At 35.9% G+C, this 22,724-nt stretch overlaps 3 protein-coding genes across 5 annotated transcripts in view; 1 reads left to right on the top strand and 2 right to left on the bottom strand.

The window, feature by feature from the left end:
* Nucleotides 1-7,172, top strand: part of LOC139968760 (uncharacterized) — a 64,050-nt gene extending 56,878 nt beyond the window's left edge. For all 3 annotated transcript variants that reach the window (XM_071973118.1, XM_071973117.1, XM_071973119.1), the window contains 5 exons: nt 828-1,033; nt 2,955-3,086; nt 3,441-3,659; nt 4,332-4,394; nt 4,751-7,172. In XM_071973118.1, the coding sequence (XP_071829219.1) occupies nt 828-1,033; nt 2,955-3,086; nt 3,441-3,659; nt 4,332-4,394; nt 4,751-4,807 (677 nt within the window). In that variant the 3' untranslated portion in view covers nt 4,808-7,172. The remainder of the gene's footprint in view (nt 1-827; nt 1,034-2,954; nt 3,087-3,440; nt 3,660-4,331; nt 4,395-4,750) is intronic.
* A 538-nt stretch (nt 7,173-7,710) lies between these two features.
* On the bottom strand, nt 7,711-13,629 carry LOC139968762 (NFU1 iron-sulfur cluster scaffold homolog, mitochondrial-like). The gene is made up of 7 exons (XM_071973122.1): nt 13,471-13,629; nt 12,677-12,792; nt 11,880-12,015; nt 11,420-11,604; nt 10,912-11,015; nt 10,115-10,249; nt 7,711-9,002 (listed from the first exon to the last, which is right to left on the bottom strand). Exons 1-7 carry the CDS (start codon nt 13,536-13,538, stop codon nt 8,922-8,924), a joined length of 825 nt encoding a protein of 274 aa, XP_071829223.1. The 5' UTR covers nt 13,539-13,629; the 3' UTR covers nt 7,711-8,921.
* Nucleotides 13,630-14,337: 708 nt separating this feature from the next.
* Nucleotides 14,338-22,220, bottom strand: LOC139968761 (protein phosphatase Mn(2+)-dependent 1K-like). Its single transcript, XM_071973120.1, has 5 exons — nt 22,077-22,220; nt 20,053-20,610; nt 19,026-19,224; nt 18,385-18,502; nt 14,338-17,600 (listed from the first exon to the last, which is right to left on the bottom strand). Exons 2-5 carry the CDS (start codon nt 20,537-20,539, stop codon nt 17,346-17,348), a joined length of 1,059 nt encoding a protein of 352 aa, XP_071829221.1. The 5' UTR covers nt 20,540-20,610; nt 22,077-22,220; the 3' UTR covers nt 14,338-17,345.
* Between the last annotated feature and the right edge of the window lie 504 nt (nt 22,221-22,724).

Below are 22,724 nucleotides of genomic sequence, written 5' to 3'. Positions count from 1 at the left end.
ATGTATGGCATACACTTCTAGAAAATTCATTCTTCAGTGTATGTCTTTCTGTATGTCTGTCTGTCAGTGTTATCATCTAAAGCCAATTGTTGTCAGACCACCCCCCCCCCTCAACTTATCGCTAACTTTATTTTAGAGGAATATTTGGGACGGGGGATCTGTGTGGGATGCAGAGTAGAAACTTCCAAAGACTTTCACATGTAAACAACATGTTAATTTTGTCATGATTAAGTAATTCTCTGTCAAAATAAACAGTACAGAAACTACCATGAAGACAAAAACAGAAAAAGTTTTATATTAATTTCTGACTCCATCATTAATCAAATGTTACCTTCTGTGTACTCAAGAACATGAAAAGTAAAACCCCATCTATTTTGCTACAAAAAAAAAAAAAAAATACCTTGAAATGTTTGCCATGTGACCTTTGCCCTCTATTTGACACAAAATGTCCAAATCTAGAATAGCTTGACCGTTTGAATTTAACAGAAAGTTAATGGCAAATGACTTTTCAAGCAAAAAATGAAGTAATAATTCAAGAGGAAGCCTCATTTTTCAAGAAGATTATAACCAATCATTTTCATTTATTTTTATACAAATATAATCATTTCCCACCTTGCCCAATGTAGGCTACAATGTGTGTCTTTCTGTTAATTATGCACATTTTGTAAAGGCCATAGCTCAAATTACCTCCTCCTCCCTACTACCCCCAACCACCTTTGACACCATCTGTTGCTACTTCATTTTGTGCCCACCATAATTTTAAAAAATGCCGTTTTAATTAGCATTGATTCTAATATGTTTGTCTTTAATTTTCTACTTTTGTACAGACGATACCACCCGAGTTGTTCTCCAGACAGGAGATTCCGATTATGTGAATGCGAGCCATGTACACGTGAAGGTGGCCTCATCGGAGTATCACTACATAGCCTGCCAAGGCCCTCTCCCTCAGACAACAAAGGATTTCTGGGCTATGGTTTGGGAGCAAGGGGTCGAAGTCATTGCCATGGTAACTCTGGACTTTGAAAATGGCAAGGTTGGTATTTTACAAACCATCTGATCTTTATCCCAGAAAGAATAGTTTTTTTTTATTGAAGAATATAAATTCTTCCTCTGTTATGGAAACATTTGCATCACCAACAACTATGGTCTCACTTTAAAATAGCCTTTTGGGTTAAACTGTCCAACTTTTCTACATCACAGTTTTCTACATTTTATGTAAGATCTTATGGAATTAAACAGTATTTCCTTTTTGTACTTTCATCTCAAGAAGATTTGTTTCCACGTTGAACTTGAGGAAAATAGAGTCTACTTTCTTTCCTTCTCAGCCCCAAACCAACTGTTTATTACTGGTGTGAAATAGTTTAGCATATTGCCTGGCCTATCTTGCATCTTTTACAGATTTTGTTTAGAGTCATTTTTTTGAGAATCTGATCTATTTCAACATGGGCTGGTGTTGTTGTGTTTGGTTTCTTTGCTCATGTCTAAATGCTGGATCGAAAGGTTGAATGCTCTGTTGAATAGGACGTTACAAACAGAGGAGGCTAAAGACGTCCCTTCATTCGTTAACCATTTAGCATTTGATTCGGAGTCCCAGTTTGGCATTCCTAATTATCTGATTTGGGTTGCAAATAAGTTTCAGCTTTTCTGAGACGGAACTGAGAACAGCTGTCATCTCGTCGCTTGACATTTGAAGAAACTCCCGTGTTTGGCCTTAATTATGCAAATGGCCATCCCCATTCACAGAGCAGTCATTCCCATCTGGACTTTGTCCCCAAGGGTTTCTGAGTGTCTTATATATTTTTGTTAATGAGATTTAACTGTATTGAAGGTTCTTGTAGTCGCTGAATGTCAAAAAAAACTTAATTTGGAAGAACTTTAGCAAATCATTTTAATGGTGGAATTTTTTACTGTACAAAAAAAAATGTCGGTTGTCTTTCAAGTTAGTTATATTCTGGAATGATGCAATAGTTCAAATTATGACTCTAACCATTTTAATAACTTAGAATTTTCTCTGCTATTATGACTGTAACAATTTAAAAAAAAAAAAAAAATTCTCTCCTTTTCTATTCAATTGTTTATAATGTGCCAGCCAGCTTTGCATTGTTGATTTGCTAACATATTATGTAATAAGTCAAATTTCTTGGGAAATCCCTTCCCTGCCACTTTCTGGGTTATATCAAATGAAACTGGCAAGGTTTGAAGGTAATGTGGCTTCAGACTGTCACCCTCACCCCCCCCCCCTCCTCCTCCAGCAAAGGATACGTCATAAAGGACTTGTAATCCTGAGTTAACTGGTTTTGAATCTAATTTTATCCTAAAGTTCTTTACTCTTTTCTCATTGTTTATAATTGTCAGTTTTGTCATTTATTTTCTTGTAGATATGTAATATGACCACTGGTATTAGTTTTGTTGAATGTGATTGTGATTTTTTTTTATATATCACCTAATTATTATTTTAAATGAAGAGCCTTTCAGCCCTTGAACCACTATTCAGCCCTTGGTCAACCATCGAGCCCTTGACCCACTATTCAGCCCTTGAGCCGCTATTCAGCCCACGACCCACTATCTAGCTCTTGACCAACTATCCAACCCATGGTGCACTGTTCAGCCATTGGACAGCTACCAAGCCCTTATCCCAATAGTAATTCAGTCCTTGATTCAATATTAATCCAGGCCGTGACCCATTACCGAATCCGTTATTTGAACCATACTGTACATACAAAGTTTCCCATCAAATACAGCAGAAATATCTTGGCCCTACCATTTTTTCACACAAGTATTTATATGAGCCGCTTTCTGTGTATTAAAGGCTGATGCTGTCTCCATTATTTAAAGTAACAGTCTAGAAAACAGGTTAAACATACTAAGTGACATAACATGCACATGTCTTTACTATTCAATATGATACATACTTGCCATAATTAATAGGTTTTTCATTTTTTGATTATTTTCAGGTGAAATGCCACAAATATTGGCCATCAAGCAAAGATGATGTTCTGAACATTGACGAGTTTGAAATCAAACTCGAAGAAGTCAGCAAGCTAGAACATTTCCATATTCGTCAATTATTGATGACACATAAAGAAGTAAGTGTACTCATCGTTGTCATTAAACTTGCTCGCTAATCAACCTGACGGGATGTCATCTTAAGAAATTTTATGCATAATTTATGCCAAATTTTATGCCTAATTTAGGTAGTTTCCTTCTCATTATTTCTGTTAACCTTATAATGATAGTTTCATACTACAGTTTATAATACCAAATAAGAGCAAAAATATAATACTAATACTCTTTCACTGGCATAATAAAAAACAGAATTGGACATGGTGTTTTTCATTTTGACCTCTTCCCTCACATTGCACTCTCCATTAACACCCTTAGCAATGATTGGTTTCCCCAAATGTAAATTAATACCTGTGTCATGTGACTTATCTTTACAGTCCAACGTTACCCACCATGTGACCCATCTGAACTTCACCTCATGGCCAGACCATTCTGTACCAGATTCAGCTATGCCTCTTCTAAGATACATTCGCTACATGAGGAAGCTCAGCGGAGAATTCAACCCGGTGGTAGTCCATTGCAGTGCAGGGATTGGTCGGACTGGTACCCTGATGACCATAGACAGCTTACTCAATATGATTGATGCTGACCAGGAGGTACAGACTAGTCACACCCTATTATCATCATCCCTGCTAAGAAATGTTCTGGTTTGTGTGAAGGATATATGCAAAAGAAATGAATTCCTTTCTTTTTTTTTCGATGGAAGTGAATTTTCTGTCAGATATATCCATACAATTGACCTCGACGAACCATATAACCTTTAGGTGGCCGAGTTTAGGTAAATTCTGCGCCAATGTGTTATCTCTCTATTTTTTTTCCCTTCTAAATCCATATTGGGGCCATAAATTTTGTTGTTAGTCATGTCAAACTCATTACCATATCATAAATATTCATGAAAGAATCTTGTAACAATTTTAATTTCAAAACTTATGACTTTTTTTTTTTTTGAAATGTTGTTGACCATGTCAGGTATAAACCCAATAGGAGAACTGTGTAGGATTTTTAGGATTATAGTTTCACATTGTGGAGTCATGAAACAGTGGAATAATAATGTTGCCATGGTAACCTGAAAGTGGCATTTATATTATGACATGTGTATCACTTATCAGTTGTTGCCTCAATTACTGACAAGTGCCCACTACTTATAAAGGTTCACATTTTGCTGCCTTCCTCCTCCTTAAGGTTAACTATAACTGATGTTGTTTAAATTAGACACACAGTTTTTGAATTTTTCCTTTCATTTTATTTGTCATGTGTTCTCTTTGCAGTTCAAGATTGAAGAAATTGTGAAGGATCTGAGGTTACAAAGACAAGGAATGATACAGACAAAGGTATAATCTTGTTTTGTTTTATTGTTTTTTCCTTCAATATATTTGTTTTTTAGATATTCTTTGTCCCTACTGCGTTTTACATTAATTCAAAACGTCAATCTCAAAGACTTTTTATTGCGCACCAATTTCCTTCTGGCTCCTCAAGTCATTATTTCCTAAAAAAATATATATTATTTTATGTCCTTCTTAATGTCACCAAGTTGTCAGTTACCGGGCAAACTTTGAAGGATTTTTCCTGGTTGTCCATAGATTTGTTTCTCTGAACAACAAATGAATAGAACAAAAGCTTAAACAGTAAGGTTGAGCTTCTCATTTCCAAGTTTCATCAATTTATTTATTTTTTCTTTTATTTTCAGGACCAATATTTGTTCTGTTACAAAGCTGCCGTGGAAGCGCTGAAGACTCTACTGTAAACCAATCATGACACATAGAAGGATATTATCAATTATATCAATTAATCAATCAATCGACCCACTTGTTCATTAGTAGAAATTGAAACAAAATTAAAGCTATTGTGAGAGAACTTAACAAACAAATTTATGGTCAGACAGACAAACAATGATCATACTTATTGTCAGATTGGGGATGGGCACTTCTAACTCTCAGGATGGTGTAGGGTAGCACTCAACTCTTACTTTGATACCACACACGACTGCATCACAACCCTGTATGCCCCCCTACCCATACCCCACTCATCATATTAAGAGGGTTATTTTTTAAGAATGTATGTGCAATTTTAGTAAAGTGCTCCTTCATGTTGTTTTTTTATCAATTTTTTTTTATGTATGTGTATGTGTGTGTTTTTCCCTCCCTATGATTTTGATGGTTTCAAATGTGGCTCAATTAAGAAAGAGCCACAAACTTGCAAGACACTTGGAAGTTATTGTCATATATTTAGAAAGTCTTACTCAGTAATCCAAAGATTGTTTCTTTCAAGTGAAACATATCTTTGAAGGTTTCATATTCAAGAAGATGGTATTCCCAGTAAAATAAGTTTCCAGTTTCTTGGATAACAAATGAAAAAGCATATGCTTAGTTTGATGTGAGTTTCATTTGTATCACTTCATCAGAGATTTGGGTTTGATGTCGAGATGTAGATGTGTTTCAGTCTTGATGTAAGAAATACTGGAAAAAAATGTTTTTAGGGGAGCTTTGGGAAAGGGGAGGGGGGGGGGGGGAAGGTGAGTGGGTGAAGTGTTAAGGGACCTTACATGTAGGACTTGATATAATGTTGTTTCAGGAGCTTATATTTACAAGCAAAGGTAAACAATTACTTCACCAAAGTACAGGCAAATTGCCAAGTCTTGTACTTAATCGTTTATGCTGCATTCTAGGTGTATCTCGAACCTTTTGAAAATTATAAAAGTCCTTACATTTATTTGATTTCTGTCTTTTTAATATATATAATCAATACATATATATATTTTTGGTTTAGATTTGCTTTAACATGTGGCAAATAGGAGTCTATTATTTAAATTTTACAGTAAACTACATATGTTCTGGCAGTCTAACACAAGCCCTACACTTGTTTTATTGCATCAGTTCTCATTATTTTTAAGAATATTTGCTTGCTTTTTCTGAAATATTAATATTCCGTAAACACAAAGATCAACACTTCTCGTAGGAACTGGCTAGACTAATTTGCATATCAGATTTGGGGAAAATATTTTTACGGTCCGAAAGTGATTAGGGTAATTGAGAAACCAGTCATCGCACCGTCTGGCCCAGGCCAAAGTGATTCAGAGCTTCAGAAGACAACATAGCCCCAAATCCTGGCAGTAAAGATTAAGATGAAGTTGGTAGATTAATTTAAATTTTGGAATTAACACAATAAACTAACACAGAGACCATTGGGTCAGTTCTTCAGTTGCACCACAAAAGTTGATGTTAAACACATTATTATTTATGGCCTCAAACGACCTGCTTACACTGTGTGACAAACTTTTTCAGGGAAGATGGTATCGAATGCCATCCAAAAGTTAAAAGAACATACAGTCTTGGTTTAGTATATAATTTACCAAACAATGGATTAACATGATTATTTTGACCTGCACAGAGAAGCTGGGTAATCATCATCAAATTTAGCCTTGAAAGAGGTACTCCAGAGATGTAGCATATTTTAAAGATAAACATCTTGAAACCAGAACAGCTGTAGAAAGATTTGTAGCACTCAATTGGTTCTTTTAACTTGGCCTATAACAGATCAAGTCTGCCTCAAGACAACCTTTATAGAAAATTAAAAGATTATGAATTCATTTGACGTCCTGTAGATAGTGTTTGTAATTAAGTATGATGTCTCATATTGTGTGTACATATTGATCAAGTCAACATTTTGTATAGGAATTGGGGAATAAAGAAAGGAGTACTTTATATGACTATGTGTAAATAGTTTTAGATTTGTGACATTATTTCTATGTCCAATATGGATTACCTTGTAATGTCTATAGGGTTGACAAAATGGTCCAGAGATAAAAAAGAAAGATTTATTCGTAAATACATATTACTTGATATTTTTTACATGAAATGTTTCACAAATGAACAATTATTTTAGAACAATTTATCTCTATCTGTCTATATAGGCTTTATCATGTAACACAGAAACTTCCTTACTGTTAGGGTAATGTCTGTCAGATAAATATGAAATTTCTAATGTAATATTTTAACATTGCAATTCTTTACTATGTACATCAAAAAGTGGATCTTTATTGAAATTTGGAGCTCTCATTCCCAAAAGTTTAAAAATGTCAAATGAAAACAATGAAGAGATTTATCACTTGATATCAATTTTTATTGTCTCTTTCTTTTTGAGTTTGCTTTCTTTATGTACATAATATACTCTCAATACATTTCCCTGTATCCTAGCCTGACCATACATCAAAACAGGTCAGTGACATCAGGTACCTGTTCCAACAAATAAAGGATTGGGGAGGGGAGATGATGGGGGCAGGGGCGGATGCCCCCCCCCCTGACGGACTCAAATGGACTGCTGGCGCCCTTTTCAGCTTTTTACCACTTTTTACTTATTCACAATTATTGACTTTTTTATTGCGCTCTAATCTACCTATTGACATTGGTCACATTTTGTTGGCGATGACACCTATTTATTCTTTGTTTATCTGCAAATAAGCAAGGCCTGGAAAGGGTCATTTCCGGCGATCTAGGGAGTATCTTTACTCAAAAAATTTCTGTACGCTCCACGCCAACCTGTGGTGGCGCTCCGCTTAGATAGTGTCGAAAGCGCCCCTACAGACTATTCTCGCCCCTCCTGACCAATATCCATAGCTCCGCCACTGGATGGGGGGAAGGGGGAGATGATGGGGAGGAGGGGGAGATGGTGCGGGGGAGGAGGATTCCCTCAAGCAGGGATGATTCAGGTTCTATACATCTTGCAACAGTATTGATACATGAACCCAATGACACATAACTAAATTTCAAAGGTGGTGTGACTCAAATAAGTTTGTGAAGGATTTCCTGTTATTTAAAAGTTTAAATTTGCACTCAACTTTTGGAGTGGGTAGCCCAGTTGACAACTCTAAACTATTATGCCCCGGGGTCACTCCTTTACAGCCTATTCTAGTTTTTATTTTAAATGTCTTTTAAAAGTTTCCCAGTTAAGTTAACGGTAAGGAGCCCGAGCAGACACATCTCAACTTTACGACAAAAGTCAAAGTTTTTGATCCAAATTTGCTGTTAATGGTAGCTCCTCTTGTCCCATCAATTTTTTTTTTAAAGGAGTAAATTTGACAAAAAGACATTGAGATGGGATAGGTAATGCACTTTGCAGAAGTCTCTGGAATTATCAGAACATAGAACAGCTAATTTTCAAACATTGACAAGCACAACTTTTAGTGTTGCAACTTTGATCTGTCTTTATTTCTAAAGTTAGAAAGTAATAAGAAGAGAAGCATATCAAATGTTTACACCATTCAATAATCCCTGCAATGGATAAAAGTCATCTTTAACAAACTTCAAAATGTTAGAAACTGAAAAGGTGGTGAACTGAGCTACCCATTATAGATGGTGACTACCAATTTCAAAACATTTCTCTTACTCTAGCCAAACTCAATACACAACACTATCTATCACCTTACTATGTGTTGGAATGACTTCATCCCCTTTCTCCACAGCTAGTTCTTAAATACTTTGTTTACTTTTAAACATCACCTCCAAATCACTGCTTTAAAACAATGAACCTTAACTTGAGTTACTCTCCATTAACACCAGACAACCATATCCCCAAGATAGATGATCCATAAATTATTTTTCTTTTGATATACGTAACATAACACCAACCAAATAGAATACAAATATACACTGCATATAGGGTGAACAGGCACAATACAGATATTACCCATGGATACGTGCATGCATTTTCCTTCTCTCTTTTGGTACATTGGAGTTAGGACTACCTATCCTTCATTGTGGAACCTGTTTCGAATATCTCTTAGCATGTGTATCATGATATTTGATAGTCTCATTGATGCAGACTCATGTCTTTCCTGATACATGCAGACTGCAACTTCCGATTTACTTGTCGGGCTCTGCGTTTATCGAGGCTTCCACTTTCTCGAATTCCTCTTGCTGTAATGAATCGGCTTCATCTTCAATCTGTGAATGTATCAATGAATCAGTCAATACATCTATCAATCACACCAGACAATTGAGTCAATAGATCAATGAATCAATAAGTCTGTCAACCAATGGAAATTACACCTAAATTGTGTTGTAGATATTCAATTCTTTACGACAGTTTAACAGTCATATGGGTGAAGTTGAGGTAAAATATTCTGAATTTGTGTAAAGATGTGAATTAGAAAACAAAGTGCTGCAACAGTCTCATATCTCAAAGGGCAAAAAAAAACATTCCTGAGAAGACATAGATTTAGAAGAGGCAATGTCATGATAGAAATTACTATTCTTCTACCCAACAAAACTATCGTGCTCTATAATTAAGGATTTGCCTCAAAACCGATTTACAGTATGTTTTCTGCTCAAAGGTAAGTCGCTTTAGATTTGATCTACAACCAAGAAAATGGTTTCTGAGATCATCTAACAAGGTTTGGAACTTTAAATCAACTGGCTTTTATCCTTTCAGTCTATGCAGGAAGTCTTAAAAGAGGTTCAGGTAACATTTTAATGGTTTACTCAGCTTTAAGAATCACACCAAGAAGCATACATCACATTGATGTCTCAAAGAAGGGAAATTTATATGAGGCATTGCAACCAGCAACATATCTTACAAAGAGGTCAAAATCAAAAATAAATAAATAAAAAAGACCAGAGGAGACAACATTATTCTACAGGGGCAATTCTCAAGTTTGCCACAAATTAAGACCTATTAATGGAGTTGATTAAACAAACCTAACTGGAAATATTATTTTAGATATTTATATAAAATAAAAGTACAATACCATTCAAAATTAAATCCTGAATACTACTAAAAAAATATGGCTTGGCAGCCTTAGCAGAATAAACAGTAAAGGATATTTTAACAAGGCTTGCAAGAGATACACATATAGTTGGATGGTTCTTAAGGTGAGCAACAAAACAGTTAACAATATTCAAAATGTTGGATTTCTATCGGAAAACCTGACCTCCAATGGCCATGTCAATAAAAAATTTTAACACAGCAATTAAGGAAATTTCATAACCACCCCTATACCTTCCCCCACCCCAATTCACTAATGCCTCTCACTGAACCAAACCTTAGTTACACAGACCTGCTCAACTCCAAGAACTTCTGGGATGTAAAACTGCATCATATTCTGAACTCCATTCTTTAAGGTGACGATTGAGCTGGGACAGCTTGTACAGGCTCCTTGCATCTTCAATTTGACGATACCATCTTCAAAACCCTGAAAAAAAGTACAATTTTGCTATGTTTACAGTGCTGATATCTTATGAATTTTGTTAACAATGGTTTCAGAAATTTAAATTGAAGAGCAATCTATCGTTTTCCCATCTGAAATGACTTTCTAAATTGAAAAGATTCCAAATTTGAGTTAAAATGTTGAACTGGAAGCCACCCGTTGTGTAAGTTGTAATCCATAAGCCCTTGCGGGTTTCTCCCACATTTGTGGTCGCTTAAGCGTCGTAAAAATAACTGCTGATTATTATTATTATTATTATTGCTTCAACGAATTTTGTTATATTTGTTGCCTTTATGTTCACAGAGCATACATCACCTAATAATGAACACAGAAGAACTATGCAATGTTGTATTAGACACTATACATGTCTCTCTGCTCTATTTGATGGCAATAAGTTCAGCAAGCAAACAGTAAATACAAAGAAAGCACTCTCTTAATATTCCTCACACAGTTGTAGAGGGACCGAATGCAGAAACACATTTATAATCTAAAAAAAAAAAAACATATTTACAAAATGAACAAAATTAATCATGAATAAAAATTACGCTTGAATATCTTTACTAATAGAAGGCATGTTTTCTATTCATCAGGTTGAGAGAAACCTTGAGAAGAAATTTTAAAAAAAGAATCAAAACTATATTGAGTACCATATATACAATATCTCCTCCATCTTCCTGCACTGTAGGGCGTATCCTGGTGTCCAAGAGCTCTTTGATCAAAGCTACAGTGTCATCATCTTCCTCAAGTATTTCTAAAAAAGAAGGAAATGCAATTGTTAAAACAGTTTTAACAACAAGGTGAGGTGAACTGGGTGGGGGGGGGGGGTCATCTTCCCAATTTAATTGAATCTGTGAAGATGCTAGGGACATAACATATATCTTTTTATCCCAAAGATAAATGCTATGAAAAGTAGAAAAATAATCACACAAATGAAATGCATATAAACTTTAAATAACAGATTTGGTATTCCTAAATTTCTTTGCATATATATTTCAAAACTTTATGATACAGATAGCATTTTATAAAGCTCACAGTATATATGCCCTGTACTTGATAACATTATATTATATCTAGCAGGAAAGTATGAATACTCTTAGACACTTTTATTGTGATGTTCTTTCAATTTCATTCATAATCTGTGACAGATGAAATTACCCGTATCTCCGGGCGGTTTCTCCTCGGTTAGAATAGGTAGACCACTGGCAAAGAAGTCCATAATAACAGCATAGATCTCTGCTTTCAGTACTTGCCACTCTATCGTGTCATCGTCTGTTTTCGTCACTGTGATAAAGTTCGGACCAAAGAAAACTGCCTGAACGCCATCTACCCTGAACAAATTTCTGTCAAAAAATGCAAACGAGAAATAAATAACTTGTTCAGGCGAGTTACTTCAGAAAGTTTTGAGTTCACCTTCAGTGGGAAAAAATGACTACAAGAAAACCTCAGTACAGGAGGAGCCAACAAATTCTTGACAATTTCCCATTTTTCCATCTTACCCTCTCCTTATCTCTCCCACCCATTTCTTCCCCCCCCCCCCCTTCCCAACCCCCTCCATGATATATGACAAGCATGACTGAAATCTGGTTTTCCAGCAGTATCTTATAATGGCCAGTACCTTGCTAGAGGTGATCCATGTGCACTTCTTGAAGTGGGGAAGTCCATTGTGCTGTTTCCCAAGACATCCACGCCTGGCATGAACTTCAAGCTGTTTGGGTTCGGGGTGTCCTGTGTTTGGATGAACATTGTCCTTGCTAAGTATCAAGCAGAAAGTAAAGAAATATTATTACACATATTATTATTATTATTAAATCAAAGTTTGCCTTTTTGGGCAAACTGAGTCTTTTTCAGGCAAACTAGCTATCAGATCTGTCAATAATTTGAAAAAAACTGTCATATTAGAGTATCAATGTTTAGAAGAGATATAATGGCCATATAGTCTCCTTTACAAGCAATTATGTCAATATCGTAGAAATGTGTTTTCAGGAAAAAAATGTTTTTATTCATTAACAGAAGAAGACACACATTAGGTACAGAAGCAGGAGATAAGACCTAACATAGTTTTAATGGCTATAAAAAGCCATCCACAGAAGTATCAGTTCATTATTTATTTCTCTTTTTCAATGTGCTAATATTTTTGAGCAGATGACTAGATACTTTCATCAGTGCAACTGCAGGGACATATCTAGATGCTCTCTCCCTCACTTCAGAAAAAGAACCTGGGAACTTGTACCACCAAAAAGTAGTTAATAAGATGTAAATTACAGCATCATTGTGCAAAAAATGTTTAAAAGGGATGGGGATATCCTTCCCTTACACTCATCCCCAAGACAGACATCCGACAAGCTATGTGCCTCCTTCCCACCTCAAAAAGAAAATGTATCTCTGGCTATAAGCTGGAGGTAGATACTGTACCTGTCATGTTTCTGTGCTGGCTATGGTGTTGAAGAAGTGACTGGCTCTGTTTATTTAAAACTGCTGATGAACATTTCCATTGTACAAGCTGTGGTGTAGGTCTTGGATAAGAAGACCTGATAAGGGGAGAGAAATACAATAGGAGATACAATAATGGTGGTTGCACTGACAAGTGGAATTCCCCTATCACATGTATTTATAGAAGTCAAATATATACAAAATCTTTCAAACAGTGAGCAGAAACTCTTTTAATGAAGTTGGAGAGCAAGACCAACATAACTTAACTAAGACTACTAACACAATTCTTGTCTTAGAGTCTTATTTTACATTAGCTTTATGTAACTTAAATTATCTGACACTTGTTCAAATGATCCAGGAATACCATCCTCATGATATGCCCTAACTTCACCTTACTATATTTGTTCTAACATTATGATTAAGCCTTTAAGGATAGATGCCATGCACAAGAATTTCTAATGCATTACTCATGAGAGTAAACGGTGCTATAAATTATAAAACGGTGCGAACCTTCACAAAAATTATTTCTTTGGGAATTTCATGGTTTCATTGATATCAAAGTCGGTTATGGTAAATTCTTATCAATATCTTCCATTGCGTTTTGGACATTTTTTGTTTATTGTAGGCTATGCATATTGAATGTCGCAGATCTGGTACCCACACTTAAAACGAAGGCCTACTGTGGGTCAATCACAAGTATTGCGTCAGTTCTGTGAATTTCATAATTCCCACATTACTTAAATCAATTTTACTACAATTCCAATGGGTACCCCTACCTCTCTCTAAGAAAATTTCGGGCCACCTTGCCTGCAAAACGCGCACTTTGTCTGATGCTTGATGCCATGTTTCTTTTCTTCCTTCACTGTGCGTAAGTTGCTGCGTAATTACATAACATACGGTTATTTACGATACGGCTAAGGTCTGTTGTCGCAGTTTTGCCTGATACAAAGTAGGGTAATGTCAAAAGCTACTACTACTACTAGAGGGCCGTATGTGCTTACCTCCGCTGTGACTGTCGACTATTTTGGCATTAACTTCTCGAAGGCTCAAACAACGAGCTAGGGAGAAAGATTAGGAGTAAAAGGAAAAATTGTCCATGTGTGGAAAGTTTGTATCAGCCTTAACCCCTGATCAAGTATAGGGTCGTCAAAAATAAGACAACTGCAAAGTTTCAGCAGCAGAAAACATGATGGGATTGGGGAGGGATGGTTCATGGAAATGCAGGAGAATAGAAAATGGGGACAAGGAAAATGGGAAGAGAGAAGGGGTACAGGAATAGGTGGAGGAAAGGAGAATGGAGAGAGAAGAGGAACTGGGCAACCTCAAACAAAGTTAGAGATCCATCCAGATAGTGACACTGGCAACATTCCAGTTATATTCTTAGGGTACAATGTTTATTAGCAATGCGCCATTACACACTTAGGTATGAAAAAGCCATCAGAGCTGGTTATGATTTCCATTGAAACCAAAATATCAATCAACTTATACCAGCTCCATATATTTCACTACTTGTCACTATTTTAATATTCCCATTGTTATTTTCCCAATGTCCACCCTGGTCCAACTCGGGGTAGGTTAATAGCATCTGAATCCCTACCGAGTGTAACTAAAACTGATGAAAATTAAGAAATGATACAAGGATATGATATTTCAAGATGACTTTTCACAGTTTATTCAGTCAAATTTCAGTCAAACAAACAGATACAAGCTTCAAAAGAATGTAAGAGTCAGCAGAAGAAAGAGCAAAATTATATTGAACTGCAATATCAAATAGTTACGTACTAATACCTTATAAATAGAGTAAAGAGTAGGGAAAGGAATATCTTTCACTTCATCCGGTCAGTCTCATATTATCATAATATCTGAAGGGACAGTTTTGGTAAGGTGACCATATGTCCATGATTTCCATGAACAGTCCCTGGATATCCTGTGCCCAGTTCCGCAGATTAAATGTGTCCACAGAAATGTCGGGCATATAGTGTACTGTCCCCGAAATATCCCCAAATGTATAACATCGCTTGAATCAATACAATTTAACATGTTTGGTACAGTACTTGAAGAAGTAGCTTGGGCATAAGCCGTTATTATTTATAACTACTAATGTAAAGTTGATTACCGACTGTAATTAGATCGAAAATCTCTCATTATTTTTGGCATTGGATTTATATCTGGGACAAAATACTTGTTTCTAGATCAGGTGTTCTAAACTCTGAGGCATTTGACCATTATCCTTGAAAACAGAACCACCAAATACTGAGAGGCCTTCAAAATTCCATCCAGGCCTGTAAACTTAAGTACCGGTTGACCTTACATCAGATAATATTGAAATTTGGTTTATAGAAAATGTGAGAAAAGATGAAAAAATTCAGCAAAGTCGAACACATCTACGGACAAAATTAAACCATTTTTGTAAAGATTGCAGCCAAATATTAGGAATATCAATGAAATTATTTGACAAAATATATTTCACATTCAAAACTTCATGGCAAAGGTCAAAGAATTTTAGGACAGTAATTTCTCAGTCTCGTGTGTAAAGAAATAGGATGAAGTGTAAAATAACTGGAGTTTGCCCCAGTAAGTGTGTTTATTTACAGAATATACACAGATTCCAAGCAACAGATGCCTAACATTAACATCGTTTTGACGTAATATATCCCAATAGAAGATTCCTTTTTTTTCCCCTCATTCTAACAGATCCTGTGTTGCTGTTACCTGCCTGTTAAAATGCTTGAGAGCTTCATCAAATGGAAGCTAAAAACTACAACTAAAGTTATAACAGCATTGTCGATTTTTAGTTGCATTCCAAACACTGGCTGTGAAATTTAATCAGCATGTGAGAAATACAACCATCAACAGGCAGTTAAAGTTTTATGATTTCCGATTTTCAGGAGAGCTATCATTATTAAATAATGTAACATTATTAGATTCTGTGTAAGCCTGATACAAAGAATCTGTTAGGGCTACAAACCTGGGCTAGGTTCTAATGCTTCAAAACATGATTAAACTTAAAAAGAATCATTTTGAAGCATGTGACAGCTGTCACATGTGACAGATGTCAAATGTGAGAGCTGTTTAAAGAACCTTGACTGAATCAATGCCACGCTAAGTCTACATTAAATATATAGATAGTCAAATTGCACATTGAAATGAAGTTGATCATGTCTTAATGATAGCTCAAGGATTTAATAAACAATTTTGAAAAGTTAAGAAGAGTATTTGTTCTAAATACAAAGCAAAGTTCTCACGTTTGTTAGAGACGCCAATAAATGAAGTCAATAGTGCTTGATGACCAACTTTCACACTGCAATTAAAATCTACTTTTTAACATTTTTTAATTTCACCATTTTAGTATCACCTTTCATACATCAAATAGCACATGTTTCATTCCATTTTCCAAATGCATCACAAAATGGCTCCGTGTCAGCAAAGTTGTTGCTTCTTTTACTACAGAAGGAAATTCTCCTGCGGAAAGGAGTAATCTAAGATAACTGGAATTACCTCATACAATCAACAAATATTTTCTTGAAAAATGTTGAGTATAACCTCTGTTGAGATCTGATGTCTAAAAAAACCCTTAGCATGGGGCAGGGGGGGGGGGGGTGTGGGGAATCACCAATTGATGAGAAATGAAACGTTGTTGTATTATTCCATTTTCATTGTAATTCTGGTAATAGTGGTTAGTTGTTGTTCAAAGGATGGAAAATCAGCTGAACAGCATAACAAGGTACTTGAAAAAGTTTATAAATAGCAGACATAAAGTGTTTAATATCACAAATAAAGTTCCTCAAAAAAGAAAGAAAGAAAAAAAGGGCTGTTCTTTAAATATATATACTTTGCAAGATATTTACAATACGATTTACAGGCTCTTGGCCTAACAGCAGAGATTAAATATATGCTGCCCTTCTCACCAGACCGCAAGGTTGAAAAGATGCTGGCTTATCAAGGTAAGTGTGCCAAATTCATTTAATTTCTACTAACACCCATTGGAAGCATAACATGCAGCCATTTACCCCTTGCAGATTGTAATTAACAACCATTGGAAGGATAATCTGTTGGACATTACCACTTGCGGATTGTAATTAACACCCATGGAAGCATAATCTGTAGAACTTTACCCATTGCATATAAGTTGAAGGTTGATTGTTTTTTCATTTTAAATGTAATTAACAGAAGAAATTATTTTGATTTCCTGCCTTTTCTGATATACCTTTCATCCAGGCAGCAATAGAAATTATGAATTTATAATTCATCACAGGAAAAACCTTAATTAACTTCTCTTCCTACTAATATTGGCACTTATTACAAACTTTCTTCATAATTTTCTGTTATAGTAAAGTAGCTAACACACAAATATTTCAAAAGGATTTTACAATACAATATGGTTTATGAATTTCTAGAAATAGCTGCTATGATTATGAGTGAACCCTGTTGAGGTGATTAACTGCCTACCCCTCTCCCTCCTCAGCAGTTACCCCCCCTCAGTGGTAGGTATAGATGAGCTACTGCTCTCCATTGCCATATTCTGAGAGGGTGGTGTCGCTGTTGTTATACCCTAACCCCATGACAGGGAGATGGGGTAGCAGGGCTAGAAGGCTTGGGAGATAGAGGACCAGGCTGGGGTATTTATGATACCACTAGTAATTGTTCATGGTCAACCACCCCTACCTTGCCACCGTAGGGCTGGAATGAGGGTGGTGCTGCTATCCTTACCCCACTGCCCGAATGGTATGACGATGACACTGGCATTGTCATCGCTGCCATATTGTATAGCCTGGTCGGTCAACGTCGTGGCGGCTTGTTGAGGCGTGTGGCACTTCCTTATAGTATCACAGATTTCTCCATCGCTCATGGAGAAGTGAACACCATCGGTGATCAGTAGCAGGAAGCTGTCATGACCATGTTTAACCTGTATTGGGAAAAGGGAAATTGAAATTTTTGTTATTACCCAAGGGTCTATGAAAGCAAGGTTAGCAGATAAACAAACTTAATTAAAGGGATACGTAAATGGCTGAATTGGATTGGTTAATACCTTATTATGCATTCAATCTCAACGGTCTATAGATTAATTCTTGGCAAGTACTATTGCTAAGTAGTATTGTGAAGTAACTAATCACACAATCATGACAATCCACTCATCTGCCAAAAAACTTCAACCTATTTGCAGAGATCTATGGAATGCAAAATTTGAACCAAAACATCCTATGTTTTGTCTACAAAACAGTCCAAACCAATTACAATTACCGGCAGATGTATTGACCAGTACATTGGGCGATACGCAGGGATACAAATTTTTACTGCTTTACCCATTTTACGCATTCGCTGAGCCTTATGAAATGTCTGTCTCTTTCTACCTTTCTTTCATACATTTTCCTAGCAGAGTGAGTCCTTCTAAGAACACGTTTAACAGGGAACCTTGACCATCAACTATTTTGCTGGTAGTTTTGGCCAGCAAAAATTCGCTGTGTACACTACAAGGATATTCACATTGGGTTTTCACCTGACAAGTGGGGAATATTTTTTTTCTATCTTGTGCCCAATAACACGTTTATGAACAGAACATACACAATTGGCAATCCTTTGCTTTAAGAATGAAAAACATATTTCATTGATGGCAGGCATGGATTCCATGAAGAAACATTTTTTTAATTTTATATACATATATATGTTAAACATGTAGAACTACCATGTACCTTTATAGACCTTGTTTCTGGTGTTGCTATAACTCCATATTGCTTTAAATAAAAGTCTCCAATACTTCTGGTCATTGTTAACACACCGTTGACCAGAGGAGTGCCAAGGCTGTTGGAACTGAAAAGTAAAAGTAGGTTATACTGTCATGTTAGGTCAAAAGTGATCTGCCACAGGTTAGTGCAGTATACTGTCCTTTATTTGCATCAATCTTCATCATGCATTCTTATGACAAACATATTACATTTAACATGTAATGATGAAGACGAACACAAAACATCAAACGTTAGCCAAATAAAATACAAAAGAATATCTACAATAAATATGTGGTTGCATTTATCACAGAACAACATAACATAAAAATCCTCACTGTACATTACAACGAATTATTGAATGTTCAAATTTAGTGTAGCAGTCCCGAAGACTCTGGGTTTTCTCTTACATTATAAATGCTATGGCTCCTGTGCACACAAAATTGCTATATACTGTATCTTTGCACATGAATGTTGTACAGTACTTACATTGCCAAACTTGCACAGCAGTTTGTGACACGGATACCAGATAACTTATCCCTGCAGAAGAGGTAGAAGTAAAGCTACTCTATAGATGCTTTAACATGATAAACAGCTTTGTATGCACTTACGTTATAAATCCTTTACATTCTATGATCCGTTCCTTCTCAGTGTGATTGTATTCCGGGTCATGGTCCGTCGTCATTCTTATGGCTTGTCCATCTCGAAATAAGATGGCCCTGCTGTCACCAACATGGCCCAATGCTAGCTCGTTGCCGTTCCTCAACAGACAGACAGTCGCAGTCGTCCCTGAATGCTTGACACTTGCACCTGCATTGAGGGAAAAATTGTTGACACTAACTATAAATACACAGATGAGAGGATGATTTTGTTTTGAATTTTTCATTCGCTTGTTTTCTGAGAAAGGGCCATTTTTTTTGTTGGAAAAAGTACCTTGTCAGGATTGTGTGATTGTGTAATATAGAAGAGTTACGAAAACAAGATTCTTTAGACCCTCATGATCGAATGACATAGTGAATATGTTATCATACAGTATGTATAAGTTACTCATACTGTATGGCTTAGGTTCAAAGTGTAAAATTGTAAATGAAGGTGATTGTATCTATTTCTCATTAATAATTTTTTTGTTCAAGCTGAAAATAACAAATAAAAAGCTCCACTAGCATGATAACAAGTTAGCAGGACAGTTTTAAAAACAAAATTTTTCTACTCACTATTTTAAGTAAATATTTGCCATTTTTATAAGCTCAAATTAATGTACAATATATGGAATTTGGATAATGTCATTTATTGAAACCTTTTTTTGCTATACAAACAATGCAAATATCTTTCTAAGTAAAGATGTCTAAGTAGGTTCTTGTTGGTCAAAAAAATAGATTTCAACAAATGGACATTTAGTGTAATTGCGTCGTTGTACAAAAGATTACACCTACAATACTACAGACAGAAATTCCCACCACTGGAACACAGAATTCCAATTACTATCAGGTGTGTAGGTGTCCTGCAGGTAAATGAACATTTGAAACTTTTACCGTTTTTCATCAATCCACTTTGATAATACAATACATACTGGTAAAATACTAGCAAAAGCTTTTTAGCAGCAAGGACTCCAAATCCTACAAGATGTACTGTACTCACTTTGTTTTTGAGCAAGTCCTGAGATATGTTCGCTTAACTTCTTGTTAACATCCAGAAAGGCAGCTTCCAGGACCTTCTGTAAATCATGTTCTTTCGACAGATGGGAGTGGATGCATTCTACCAGATGCTCTTTTGTGAACTCTGCTGCCAGGGCTCCAGCATGGCCATCAAAGATGCCAAAACACAAGATGTCTGCCTCCAATTCCTTCAAGAGGATACGATCCTCATTCACTTTCCGCCTTCCGACTATAGAGGCGAGCCCTGCATGTTCTAGAGACACGTGTGGGATTGGAACACCATGTTTTATACTCTGTTTCAACAGAATAGGTTCTTGGATCCGATCATCCCAAGTTCCAAAATTGGCCCATTCATCATTGGAAGAGGCAGACGAGTGAAAAGAAGATATGGGTGAAGACTTGAATGTACACCTGAAAGTCGGTGCCTTGAGACGTCTCGCAATTGTAATAAGACCAACACTTGGAAACATACTGCACTTAATTGTCAATGAAGGGAAAGGCACAATTTTCAGCAGAAGATGAAAGATGCAAAACTTTGGTTCTGAGGATACAAAAAGAATGATTTAATTAGCATATGTAGACATTGTATATATATACATATGTTGATACATTGAGGTAATTATTAACATTCGTCCTATCTTCCAAGTTCCAAGTAATTTTGCGTATGAAGCGTACATACTTTATGAAAACCAGTTGTCTGTTAATACCGGTGTTAGAATTAATTACTGAACAGCCAAAATCGTGCAGCCCGCCCTTAGAAGCAAGGCAGGTAGTTTCTTAGTTTTCTATATTTCAAACAGATACAGTAGTTGTGGCTTAATTCATTTGGCAGCTCCTAATACACCAATTATTTAATAGGTAAACTCAGATCAAATTTTTGGGGCATTCCCAATTGATGCATTACCACATACCAGAATTCATAAGTCTTTTGCCTAATTTCACATACAGACCTGTGTTTATTCCTCTTGTTGGAGAAGTCCCTACATCTGTTCTTCATAAAAGTGAGAACAAATGATGAAATTTTGCAAAGATAGTTCCCAATCATCAATATCCAGTAGGCTAACTAATTTAACAGTTTGTGTTAGCTAATATATCAATTCAAACGATGTTTATTTGTGTACAATAATGTAAGGAATGCAGAAATGTTTCCAAATTTTCTAGACCTTCCTTAGTGTACCTGTTATATTTGCATTAATAAAAGAAAAGGAACGATAGACCATGTAACTAATTAAAGGTCATCAAAGTCATTGTCTTTTTTAGGCCTCAGTTGACTAAGTTAAATTTACAAAGTGCATATTCTTACGACTAGTTGTAAGAATAATTTCCGACTACGCATGCGCAGTTGCTATTTTCATGACCAGGAGTACTATTTTTGCGACGAGGAGTAACAATAATTTCCGGTTAGGGTTAGGGTAAGGGTTAGGATTGAGGTTTAGGGTTATGTTTAGGGTTAGGATTACCCCTACTATATGCGCAGTTGCTTTATTTACTTTACTGCGCTTGAATTTGCCTTTGTCGTAAGAATAGTTTATAAATAATTGTTACGACTAGTCGTAAGAATAGCCACGGCCTTAAATTTAGCCTTTAGGCCTGGCTATTATTATTAACAGTAACTTAATTGACACCACTGCCTAATTAATAGAGGCCTACCAAAAGTAAAACATGGGCCTAGCCATTGTTACTTAGCAAAGATATATTTTATCTAGGGTTAGGCTAGGCCTAGTGAAATTGCCTTGAAAACTGAATTCACTTGGCCATATACTAACTTAACCCTGCCTACGCCCTAGGCCAAATTCAATGTTATTGTTTTTTTTTTTATAGTAGGCTAGCGTTAAACAAACTAAGCCTATCCTTATTTGAAAAGACACGTCTGTGATTGTGAACTACACCAGGAAAAAAAAAGGTGAAAGCAACATATTGCGAACAAATATAATACACCAGATTCCATTCCTTTTAAAATGTTACATCATTATGTACTGTTCTTGGGCTTGCTTTGACTTAACCTACCTCAAGTTCAACATAGGTCCAATAATATAGTAAATATTGTATATATCTGTCACACAGTAATGCATAAATCTCTGTAGATATAAGCTAGCTCACAGTGCAAAACCTAGTCAGAAAGATCAAGAACCTAGTCTTTGGTTTAGTACGGCGGCATATAAGGACATTGGCGAGGGGGAAGTGTCCCCAAGTCTCAAAATATTGACTTTGCATCTCACAATTTTGACTTTTTGTCTCTAAATTTTGACTTTTAATCTCAAAATCATGACTTTTTATCTCTAAATTTTTACTTTTTACCTCAATAAGTTGATTTTATATCTCAATTTCTTTCTTTCCTATATCCCTATTAAGCCACCGTAGGTTTAGTGCACGTTGACGAACGAAAATTCATGGCACGCCAAACAAGATGTTTTTATGAATAGCCAAGTAAGCATATATGTGCATAGTAGTAGTCGTAGTAAGTTGAGTCTCGTCTATCCGACATGCTCAGTGATTAACCTCCGCCACGTATCACGATCTTGCGCAAGGTTTATTACTTGATCGAAATTGTTAATGTTAAAGTCCTTAAATTGCGTATACGTATACGTTGGTTCGTAACTATATGCTTAATTATTATTAACCTATATACGTAATAATTACAATGACACATTACAA

Source organism: Apostichopus japonicus, chromosome 6 (assembly GCF_037975245.1).
Source record: "Apostichopus japonicus isolate 1M-3 chromosome 6, ASM3797524v1, whole genome shotgun sequence".
NCBI classification, from domain to species: domain Eukaryota; kingdom Metazoa; phylum Echinodermata; class Holothuroidea; order Aspidochirotida; family Stichopodidae; genus Apostichopus; species Apostichopus japonicus.
This window is presented reverse-complemented; position numbering and strand designations above follow the sequence as displayed.